The sequence below is a fragment of the Acyrthosiphon pisum genome, chromosome A1, assembly GCF_005508785.2.
Source record: "Acyrthosiphon pisum isolate AL4f chromosome A1, pea_aphid_22Mar2018_4r6ur, whole genome shotgun sequence".
NCBI classification, from domain to species: domain Eukaryota; kingdom Metazoa; phylum Arthropoda; class Insecta; order Hemiptera; family Aphididae; genus Acyrthosiphon; species Acyrthosiphon pisum.
In genome coordinates this window covers 8,929,651-8,942,843 of record NC_042494.1, presented here as the reverse complement: position 1 = coordinate 8,942,843, position 13,193 = coordinate 8,929,651, and the positions used below count along the sequence as shown (strand labels likewise).

The 13,193-nt window shown below is 31.3% G+C and overlaps 1 protein-coding gene across 1 annotated transcript in view; it reads right to left on the bottom strand.

The window, feature by feature from the left end:
* Positions 1 to 2,316: 2,316 nt before the first annotated feature.
* LOC100168299 overlaps positions 2,317 to 13,193 on the bottom strand; it is a 91,982-nt gene continuing 81,105 nt past the window's right edge. Inside the window, exons 5-10 of the mRNA XM_029486591.1 lie at positions 12,541 to 12,724; positions 11,379 to 11,965; positions 6,486 to 6,560; positions 5,556 to 5,954; positions 3,293 to 3,388; positions 2,317 to 3,065 (exon numbers count right to left, since the gene is read on the bottom strand). Of these exons, the coding sequence (XP_029342451.1) occupies positions 2,956 to 3,065; positions 3,293 to 3,388; positions 5,556 to 5,954; positions 6,486 to 6,560; positions 11,379 to 11,965; positions 12,541 to 12,724 (1,451 nt within the window). The 3' untranslated portion in view covers positions 2,317 to 2,955. The remainder of the gene's footprint in view (positions 3,066 to 3,292; positions 3,389 to 5,555; positions 5,955 to 6,485; positions 6,561 to 11,378; positions 11,966 to 12,540; positions 12,725 to 13,193) is intronic.

Sequence of the window (13,193 nt, the reverse complement as noted above, 5' to 3'; positions counted from 1 at the left end):
ATATCAGATGAATAAAAAAAAACCAAATTTAACCATTTTTAAATTAGCCTGTCTTCTTCCCAGAGGTCTAATCTATACACTTACTTTATAAATTATTTCCAATTATTACTGATTTCACGGCAACCAATATTTATTATTATAATAGCTTTAAAACCCATGGCAAGCATTTATAAACAAAAATTTCCACCGTAAATCTCAACATTCCCGTTTGAGCACCTCCCTGGAATGGGCCTACCTGGTCCGATTGTGAATCTAAACCATTCAAGGGCCCACTCAAGCACACACAAAAAATTCTATCAAAATCGGTCCAGCCGTTTAGGAGGAGTTCGCTTACAAACACACGTACAGTAGAATTATATATATAAAGATATATACGATGCAATATGTACCTATGAATATTAAATTTGGTTGATTCATTTCAATACACTCCCTAGTTTCTTTTAATATAATTATTTACATAACAGTTATTTTATGCGACGGAGCACGGACAACGATTATATACAATCATACTTGTTTGTAATACACTAATACGTACAAATGTAAAATTTACTTGATATATGTTAACTATTTCAGACATAGTTATAAAGTAATAGTATAATAGAACTGTAAAAGTGTTTGGATGGGAACAATTATATAACACATTGGCGTGTATCATAAAAAAAATGATATTGTTCAAATAATTTTAGGTGACCTATATCCCTCATAATATTGCCCTATAAAATGTTCTATTTTTCTTCTATCAATACCCACCAACCCATATTTGAGGTGTTGTCTGAGCAACTGCAGCACTTGGCCCTATATTACACACCACTTATATATAATATCAGATGCAACGGAAATAATAGTTTTAGCTCGCTAAGTTAATATTAGAAATGGCACATACCCTGTCCGAAATATGAATAACATTTTAGCACTAATAATCATCTGAGCCGGTCCCTCAATGTCAAATGAGTAAGTACCTAATATTTATTCCAAACTATCTTCCCATACCAACCCACTAGTAACCCATAATTTTTTATTCGTTGCTGCGGTGGTAAACAAATCGTTAGAAATTGAAATCCCATTTTATTCGGTTTTTCAGAATTTGTCAGTAGTTTTTCCATAGTGGCATTAAATAACTATTGAGGAAATCGAAAAATGACCTTTTTAAAGTACCATCTTGATCCAATTTTCTATAAGATAAGGAAACCATATGTTTAAATCGAAGCTTTCCTTCTGGTAGAAATTTTGTATACAGGATATAAAAAAAAATAAAACATCATTGTAAAATCACTAGCTTCTTCGCTCCGCTTAGAATCTAAAATATTTATATTATATTATGACGAAATGTGCGAAATAGTTTTAACTATCAATCCACTTTAGTCGAGTGATTTTCAACCGATGTTCCGTGGCTGTAGCACACACGAATATAGCACCTATATTGGTAGACTGTAGGGCATACCGAATGTGAAATTGCAATTCAAGACGGATATACATTATACAGACATATTATATGCCTTCATATTAACCATTGTGATTATTTCATATTTGTAATAAAATAATATTATAGTATTTTATAAAATAATGAATTAAAAACCAGAGAACATATTTTATGTTTTTACATATTATAATAACTCAATATTAAATTAATTAAGAATAACTACTGGTGAAGTCACATTTAAAATGTATAATAATTATTAGTTATAAAGTGCGTAATATTATATGGATTTAAATCAATACACTTTCTAATAAAGAATTTGTTTTTAATCACATTAATATCCAATTTAATAAAAACGTATATTTATTACATCGTAAGGTACCTACATAACGATTATAATATAGTTATTGATTTCTTATAACTATATTGTATTTTCATGTAAATGTATTAATTGTATTACTACTTTGATCAGAAGCTATTATTATAAAGTATTATAGTAGAATAAGTAAATAATGTTTTAATTTCCAATATATCTGATTAAATTACCTAGGTATATGAGCTGTCATTGCTCATTACCAAACGAGATCGTTAATAATAATTAAACACTTATAGATAATGGACTTACTTATAATTTTTCGCACGGTTTTTCGTCATTGATTCGTAGTAACGTTCGAATATTATTATCTTCCGTAAGATACACAATAACTAATACAACACACGGTGATTTTAAGTATTTTGTATTCATTATTGATTTAGAACATTAAGACAAATACCTAACATTTTTTTTTTTTTATACCTAGGTAGTCTGAACAAAATAATATATATTTGGTTCTATAACCGGGAACAACGAAAAGGAATTTTATTTCAATTAGGTAAATAATAAGATACAACCACATTTCTTTATAATCATAATACAAAAAAAAAACTGTAATTTATTCAATCATTATACATCGATGCTAATACTGATTAATATTCAAATCCAAAAATGTACGTGTATTTTACAAGACGTGTTATGTTATTGGTTTTCCCATTAGGATGAGATCTAAAGAATGCACAGCCTTAAAATTAATTTGAAGTACTCACAATTTACACACTATATTTACAATAATAATAATACAAATATATTTTAAAAAATAACGTAAAAAAAATTAAGTCTCCTACTCGCAGTAAAATGGGTAATATATAATATTATATATATACATATTTGAGTAGTAGGTACCTAAGTATAATTATAAATATTTATTTTAAACTATTCTACAATATAATTGTATTAGCAAATCACTTATTTTCCATAAAAAAGTAGTTTTAAAACAGACAGACATAATGTAATATAGTATAATCTTAAATTAAAATTAATTCAAACTATTGTCGAATTCAGCTATGTATATTATTATTTAATTTATATACTTAATGTATACTAGACAAAAAGGTATAATATATACATTTTATTTGTGTTGCTTATTAACTGTCTTCTAAACTATTATTTAATATTATATTTACAGGAAAATCATTCGTTGTGCTTGTCAACGTCTACTATTTTAATTAGAATGATGGTCGTCGTGATTAACAACACTGCTTTGTTGTTGGAGGCATCCTGTGTAGAGTTCACCATTGAGGCGCAAAATAAAGGGTCTAGAATTCTTCGTTCCTAAAATAGTTGATAATGGTCAAATTTTATTTAAAACCCAAATAAATATTAATTTTTAAATATCATAGATAGGATATTTAAAAATGCATAGATCGCGTGCATACATCGATCTTTGTAAAATGATAATAATATTATGTATTTATCTAAAGAAGAGCATTCATTTATATGAACTCAAACTCAAATTCTATCATATTATCTATACGTATTCAAAAAAAATTCATATTTACCTCCATTTAATTCTGATTCAACCTTAACGAGTTGACCTTTGTAAATCCCATTTTTGGTTCTTTTACAGACGTTTATTTTGAGACCGCTAGGCATACCTAAACATCAAAAACAAGATTTTTAATAAAATGTTAATAATAGTATGATTATTAATAATATAACATTAATGCAGAAGTATAATATAAGTTACAACATATTATTCCATGTTATTCATTTTGCAAATTATACGCCATGCAATATCTTAAACATCGCATTTCTGTATGACTATATATAATATAATATTTAGGTAGGTACAATTAATTATAACAATATTGATATTATTGAAATTCTTTAACTGTCCTGGTTATGGATGTATATTATACAAGAATGTTTGTAAGATAAAAATGTCCACACTCGATCCAATAGAAATATTTATAAAATATAATATTATTTATTTAAAACAAAAAAGCTAAAAATGAAAATCTTATTTCTCAATCCTTATTTATTTTCCTATTCAACCAGTTTTTTCTCAATTCTCAATTTTATTCAAATAATATAAGAGTACAAATAATACTTAAAAGTGTATTTAAATTTCATTCGTTTTTAGGTCGTTGAATTACAGAGGAAACATGTCCCACAAAGCTCTATTCAAAGTTTAATTATCATTAGGATTTATGCACACACATTAACCGAAATCATCGACATAGAATTATTATTTGGCATTTAAATATTAATTATTTCGAGAAGATAATGATTATATGTCTAAACACGAGAATAAAATTTAAGAAATTAAAATTGTCTCGCATTATAGGTAATGCTCACTGAAGCCAAATCAGTTAGGTCACATCAGAACATAAATCGTAATCACTATTATTATACTAAATATTTATAAACAATAAATGTTTATTATGTAATCAATACCTAATAAACTGTTATTGTACATTTTGTCATTAAATTATACGATGCGTATAAGTATTAAGTATGTACAGCAAAAGACTAAATCAAAACGGAGCTATATATTGGTAGGTACTCATATTACTAAACTATTTGCAAGTATATAATATAATCTCCATATCATTTTATTTCCTGCTACCAATATGATTAAGCCCTCTTTAATCTTTATAAAAGAAAACCTTTTCTGGCTTCCTATAACCCTATATAGGTACAAGGAGACCAGTTAGCGAGAGTCAACAAAATCAATTATAATATAGCTTTGAACGAAAAACACGAATACAATATATGGGTTAAATCGGTAATAGAGTCTATGATAAGGGCAAGCCCAAAATGATACCAAAATAGGCAGCCGCCTTAGATGACAAATTTTTAATGATCCAAATAGATGGACTATGATTTTGGACTAACGGTCAAAAAATAATAAATGTAACTATACAATGATACGAGATAATCATAATATCGTACAACCATTTTTGTAACACACATTTCTGATTGCTCACTATATAATATTTAAATAATAAAATATATCTCTAATATGGATGCATTGTCTACAAGTGACGTCATGCTATTCATCACATAATATGTAGGTACTCTTATAATATAGTACATGTAATATTATTTAGAACTTAAATGTATAAATATATTGTAGTGTATTGTAATGTAATGTTTATTCTCATAATTATTACTAAAATTGTGTAATCTAATGATAGCCATGGCTTGAAATTTCCAGAGTATGTCTGTATTATGTTATAAGCGTGTAATAAGAAAGGATTTTGAATAATTTTGATTTTAATTCATTGAAATAGGCTAGACACAAAATTGTGCATAGGACATAGTCCCGACCAACCTCCTGACCTACCTTCCTCATATCGTGCAATCAGTCTCTTACCGTCTTTCTAACAAATTAAGCCATAACATAATTCGTAACACCCAATTCGGATTCAAGAACAATTCCTTGTCACTCCATCATGTCAAGAGAATAATCGATATAAATATATAATATTATCTCAATCACTTGAAAATAAGCTCTACTCCACTGGTGTTTTCCTCGACGTTGCCCAGGCGTTTGACAGCGTCTGGCACGAAGGTCTCCTCCACAAAATTCGCTTTTTTTCGGCCCCCTTATTTCTAATAATCAAATCGATTTTACATCCGATATACCACATTTAAAAAAAAAAAACCACTTAGTATTATGAAGTAGGATCATTGTACCCCTTTTTCTATCACGTCCAATCCTGTATACTTGTATCCCTTGCAGGGTGAGTTATTTGTTGAGAAATTATAAAAAAAATTGTGCTAATTGAATTTTTATTACAGAAAAATTGCACTTACCGGCCGACACGTTGATATCCATTTCGATCGTACCGTTGCTGTCACGACATAGGTCTTCGCCATTCCGTTCAGGCGATGTAGCTGACTCCCGTCCTGGGCTGCTTCCGGTTGGCGCCGGAAGTCGTTCAGGGCTCGTCTTGGGGCTGGCGGGACGACTAACCACGACAGCCTGCGGTGACCGTTCTGTCTTGATTCGTTTTTTATCGTGCCTTTGATCAGGTTCGTCCTCGTTTTCGCCCGCGTTGTTGTTGTTCGTTCCTTGATCTTTCTTACCCAAATTCAACGCCTCACACTGTTCCGGTACAGCTGGCGGTCCGTTGATTGGTTGCAACGCGACCGGAGACTGGCGCTGCAAATTCATCGCGGCTGGTGCGGATGCATAAGGTGACTGCTGTAAGTCTGCAGAAAGACGAAAAGAAAGATGCCAAACATGTCAATATCAAACATACGTTGCGATTAATTAAATACGTAGGTACTATAATGGTGTTAGGTAATATATTATATTATTATATTGTAATGAGTGTAAGGTGGGTTTTAGTTTTCGACGGCAATAACCATAGTTAATTATTTATTTATTATTTATTTTTATATTTGTATAAAAATACAAAAATACACCATGAGAATACAATGATTTTTATTAAATGGTTAATGGCATTAAATTATTTTGTTTACACCCACTAAATAATACAGCTTTGCTTAAATATTGGGGATGAGAACGTGAAGTTTTAAAAACTTATCAAAATCGTATACAATCTTACCCCTTTGTAACAAATGTAATAAAACTATAAATATTAATAGCTTGTATAATAGCAGTTTATAGCAATTATTATAAAAGTAACATTTTATACGCAAGAACTGTTGTCAAAGAAAAAAATGAATAGGTTATAGGTTAGGTTACTATACTATTACAATACAAATATTTAAACTTACTTTGTATTGGAAGTCTTGGCATTGCTGTTTGATTAGCTCTCATTAAGTCCATCCACATCAACATACTGAGAATTTCTGAAAAATTATATGATTTATGATTAAATATTATTTGAATAAAATTGGTTTCACATAGATATATTTATCATTTTATACAATCCTTCCATTATTTATTATCATATTTCGGTAACACTCATAAGAATTGCAAAATAAATAGCAGAAAAAAAGGAAAAATATAAAAAGGTATTATTTCTTCGGGGGCGTAATACGTCTTGCACCTGCGCGTGCGTATTTGTTCGATAATCTATAATATTGCAAACAGCATAACAATCGACCTTGTCATAGTCTAGTTCACGATATATAATATTATGATGACGTGGTATTGCGGTGACATGTTATAAAAGGTGATAATATTATAATTAATCGTACATCAATTAATCTAATAGTAACCGACTGGTATGAGTGCTACTACAGTTCGTATGGAGGGGTACGTATTATTCTGGTGGACCGTTGACACGTCATCACAAAGACCTACACCCCACACCTAACCTACCCAATATTATATAAAAACCATAGACTCATAAACACCGTGTATATATACTTATCCGTGATAAAAACCGACTTCGTGAAAAAAACTACATGTGATGGCAGTGACCCATTCCTATATACAGTATTAGTAGTATTTTACATGGTGATGGCGGCCGGTGCACAATACATGGTGATAATAATTAATAACGCCTAATGTGCTTTGTGCGTGTAAAATCACTAAAAATTATAACGTAATATTCACGTCAGGAAAATAATATGTCGTCTGGTCGTGTGCATTAGACTACAACGGTGTATGTATTATCACGGTCAGTACTATACATGGTTTAAAAGACGAATTCGGCGGATTAAACATTTTTTTCTCTTTATTTTCCAGTCGGTCAGTCATCCGGTGACGTCTGGAGCAGACGATACGTACAGTGTACAGTGTGCATTTATTATATTATTATTATTATTATTATTATTATTATTATGGATGTAAAACAGCGCGCGAGTCGTGAACAAGTGTCGGTAATTTGTTACGTTTTTTTTTCTTATGTACGAACACGAGTTTTTTCTCTCGAAATAATAATAATTATTATTATACATATTCGTTCATTTTTATATACACGGGTATTATAATAAGAACGAGCTCTCACGCGCGCTCGCGTGTTATATTATATATATATATTTTATTTAGGTACATGATAGTATGTGATATGACGACAACGACAACGTCGACGACGGCGGGACTTGCAGGGCGGCGGGTGTAAAAGAAAGAAAAACCAACAATGTATAATATTATGTATCCATGTTGAATATTTAAATATCAAAAGGCGCACGTATTATATTATTATTGTGTTATGGATTCAAACGAACACACGATGTCACGGTGTAAATTGATTTATTCAAAAACAACTACGGGAGAGTTGTATACACATCACGTCGCGCGCGTATCAAAAGTGTTACACGCATATACATAATATAGGCAGGTACCTAGCTGGATATTATGCGTGAGTACGTACATATAATATAATATTTATATATATATATAATATATCACACAGGTGTAGGTTTGTGTATGTATGTGCGCGAGATATTCGTTAGACGACGAGAGGAAAAATGTAGCCAAACCGTAGTAAAAAAAAAAAAAAATTAAAATAAAATAAAAGCCGCATTTACAACACAATGTGTAAGTAAATTGATAACATTGACGAATGTCCCCGCGCCCGTTCGCATCAGATACGGTCGTCGGACTGTATATTATATTATGTTATTATTATTATTGTTATTATTATTACCACAACAGTGTACACGACCCGAGACCGGAGCCTGACGACTCTGGACGAATATAAAACGTTTTATACCGTATAGGTACAACTATAGGTAGGTATGCTATACTACGACATACCCAGTCTTACTTCCTGCACACACACACACACACACGTATACGTATACGTACAGGTAGGTAGTAGGTACGTAGTTTTGCCTGCCCACAATAAAGTTATCTCATATAAAGTTAAGTGTAGATATTATAGAATGGATAGGCCGTTTCAGATATCATACGGAAACGAACATGACAATATACTATTTAGAGGTCTTATCACAAATATTGTATCTACAATTATATTATATTAATATATATATATATATATATATATATTATGATAACACCTCTGCCAGAATGCACGAGGCACGCTTCCCTCTATATTGTTAATATACCGATTGCCTATATCTATTCTTTAATATCTAAGAGTGTAGGTACCTAATAGTGTTTTGACACAACAAATAATTATCGTCGTGTTTTAATATAACATAGATATGCGCGGTCAAATTTTCTTAGTAAATTAATGGTTTTGAAAATATTTTTCAAAGCCGACGTTTATAGGTACCTAACGGTTATAATTGCATTCACAAATATTGAACTCGTTGCTCGTGTCAAAATATAATATACGTATTATAATTACGGACATTGTAATGGAGCAGAAATAAGAAAGTCGCATAGGTATACAGAATAGGATTCTGCTGTAGTGCTGTACTAGTCGGACAAGCATTGCTAATCTATGTCCACATAGTGTAATATACCATTATGTGTTCAAGAATACTGGATAATATTGTAGTATTGGTAATTATTAATAATTAATATAGTCACTCTTCGTCTCTATTGCAGTTGGAATTTCAGGACAACCTGAACATAGGTACCTAGTACGGAATTAAAAAAAACCACACATACGTGTAAAAAGCAATATCATTTTACATTTTGAAATTGTATAAATGATCTGAGTGATTTTTTCGTATAATTAGGAGTTTTATATAACTTCAAATATATATATAATTGAAACACTGATAAGAGGACTTGAATGTCCCAATATAACACAAAACATTAAACTTCATCATTAATTGTTATATACTTTCATATATTTTGTATTATATTTAGGTACCTATGGCCTGAAGATGGAAACGAATAATGTGACTTTTTTCTAATTAAATTGAGCCTGATATTTTCTAAAATTGTTTTTTTAACACTTTTTCCATCGTTGTTTCATATATTTATATATTGTATTTACTATAGTATTGTAGATTATTAGAGCGTTATGGGAACCTACGTAATTAAAAAACTATACACAATGTGTTAAATTTGGTGATAGATAAAAAATATTTAGTAATATAAAGTCAGACAATATAATTTTTTTTTTTATTAGATACAATATAAGCGTAGTTACATTTTTGAATTTTTCACTGATTTTTTTTTTCTGACCAATGTATAAATACTAAGATCTAAAACGATTTCTATATGTGTATACACTTCTTATAGCCAGTTGGCTTTTAATAATAGTACATTAATTTGTTTTCTACCTTTATAAGTGGCATTGGAATTTTTCTACACTACTCTTTCACTAATGAAGAGCACTTGATGAATGAGCAAAGCTCTACGGAGAGAGAGACAGAGAGAGAGAAAGAGAGGGAAATAGAATCATTATATAAAGTTGTCGAGAGAGTGAGTGGAAGAAAGAGCATATTCATATAATGAAATTAGAACACGTCGTGATAGTTTTTTTGCTCATTCTTGGTAACGTTTCAAAAATACATTAAAACAGAATGAATAGATACACATAGACGTTATATATACACACATTTAAAAGTAGCATAAAGGTAAAATTATTATTTAGAAATGAAATTGAACATTTTTATTTTTGGGGCCGCGTCAGACGGACACACCTGTCAAGGGGATTGTAGTTAGTTGTCAGTGTGTTTACCAATTTCCCGCTTATCCTTTTCTTGGCACGAAACTATTCCGTATTATATAAACAGAAAATAAAAATGTCACAAAGTTTATAGAAAAAAGAAAAATAAATAAATCCGAGTAAAAACAAATGCTTGTTCTATAACCTATATGATTGACTTATTGTAATTTCTAAAAGTATTGTTTAAATAATACAAGATCCGTACAATATAATATATGATATAGTGTTTAAAATTTTCTAAATATAGTAACATTATTTTATGCGTCAAGATAAGATTATAACCACTTTTAAAGTCTTGTTTTCAGGTCTCCCGGTTGTGTATATAATTATACATATAATACAAAATGCAGTATTTTGCTAATGTAGACAGCGTGCTAGTTTAAAAAGGGACATCAAAATTAAAAATGATTCCTTCCAAGAATATATAGCTAACTGAATATTTTTACGATGGAAATTTCTAGAGGACATCTTTATTTAGGTGTGTATATAATCTGGTTGATGATTTTTTAGTTGATTAATTCAATATATAAAATTAATGGAAGCAAAAAAAACTTAATCACATAAACCGAAACTGATACTTATGTACTATATAATATATAAGTAGCCAGTAGGTACCTAACGATGAGGTTGAAAACTGTGTAAAAAGTACAAATACCTACAAAAGTACAAAGAAAGTTTGAAATAATTTTTTAATTTTTAAATATAATACATGTTTATTTCAATTAACAATAATCTTATTATGTTTTCTATATTTTAAACACCTTTATAAAGATATATGAAGCCATTTTGATGATTTACTACAATATATGATATTCTAGATGAAAATTTCAGAAATTACACAAAGCGAAATAAACGAAGCTGAAGGTAAGTAATTATAATATAATAGCTTTGGGATAAATAATATGTTTGATGTTTTTAAAACAAATAATGGTTTTCATTTTTCATATTATAATAAGGACAATTTCCAAAATAATGGAAATGACAATTTTTGTTAGAGCATATTATTTTTAAATGGCGTGTTTAGGAAATTGTAGAGTATAATATTACTTAAAAAGGTTTCTAAGACATCTAATTCTCTGCAGCCCCAAATTAATAATTATGCAAAACGTATACGATTAATTATTACCTCTCTGTTTGCTGGTGTGGTCGCCGGCCGCCACTTGATGTGCTGCAGCAGCCATCATCGTGGCCGATTGGTAAGGCGGCAATTGTAGCTGGTGGCCGTTGAACAACGGCGAAGATTCGGCAGCGGCCGTCAGCGGCGGTGGCTGGAGTTGAGCCAGCCGTTGCATCGGACTGCCTGGCCGCGGCGACGACGACGACGACGACGGCTGCTGTCTGCCCTGTTCCGTCACGGCGCGGTGTCTGTTGTTGTCTATGATGGCGGCTGCCAAGTGGCGGAACCGATCGTCCGCGGCCAACACGTTGGCGTAATGCTGCTGCTGCTGCTGCTGCTGATGATGGTGCTGCTGCTGCTGATGATGGTGCTGTTGTTGCTGATGATTGTGCTGTCCGTGCGCCGCAGACGACAGTTGGCCGTGGTGATGAAGCTGTCCGGCGGCCGTCGTCACCGGAAGCGCGGGCATGTACTCGGACAGCAGCGACTTGTTCCGGCGGCCCTCACGCCGGTTTCCCGCTATGGCCATGTTCAATTCGTCCACCGTGCTGAACTGATTCATTTTTGACTCGTACGCGTACAGGTACTTGACATATCTGCAAACGGTTTATAATAATATTACGAATGTGGTATACGTATTGCGGCCGTACGCCGTGGTGGGAGGAGGTGAATTTAAAATCAAAAGTTCCCAGGATGAGTGGGTACATTCATCAAATGGTAAGTTTATTATTTCCTACATAATTATTTGTTTTCTATAAATGCCGATGAAAAAAAATGTAGGTTTGCTTAGACTTGAGAAATCAATACAATGTTTCTCATAATTAAGTAGCTCATAAGTTCTCATAGAACTAGTAATAACCATAATTTTAACACAATTATAATATAATATGTACAAATGTGATTTATTTCATAATACATATATATAATTTTTATTGGTATATAGTGAATGCAATTATACCTATTTAGAAATAATAATAATAATTTAACTTGGTTTATTTTACCATGGGGTGTATTTCAATACAATTTAATTTAAATAATTTAGGATAGTATTTTAATTGCGCTAAAATTTCGTATGCCTTGAATTGTCGCAGAACCGATTATAACAATTATAGGTATATAGTCACCTACATCAGCTGCAGCCTTTGTGTATTATTCATTTGTATATACTTACTGCGTTCTTAACGTGAAAGCCGCGCTAGTGATGGAAGGCGGTAGGCCCAATCCTCGGATTATCTCTTGCCACAGTTTTTTAGTGATGACCGCCACGATTCCGCCTCTTTGCACGACCAGTTTGTACAGCGTGTACAAGTCCAAAACACGTTTGGCCATGATGGGTAGTCGGCTGATCGGAGTCCCTGAAAATCGCAATATACACAATATTGTAGGTATTATTACCGTAATATATTATATGACGTACTGCACGTATAACATAGGTACACGCATTTTTACAATTTATATTATAATATATACCTATGTATGTATATATTTATATTTTACTCGAGTATTATAATATTGTGTATGTATTGCAGACCACAGTGAGTGGCCGGAAGCGTGCAGTGAACGACGTTTTGTAGTAGGGCAGTTAAATAAATCAGCCACTATAATGCAATATTATTCGGAAATATAAAACATTTACTCGAAGTATTATATATTATCTTGCCAACTATAGGTACCTATATGTATTTGATTTTGATAAGTGCAGGGTTGTATTATAATTGGTATATAATATATATTTAGTACCTATAGGTGCAAGGTTAGGGGTACATATAAAAACTTTGGTAGTTAGGGCTATCAATGTATTTATCCATCACGCTATACCGTATA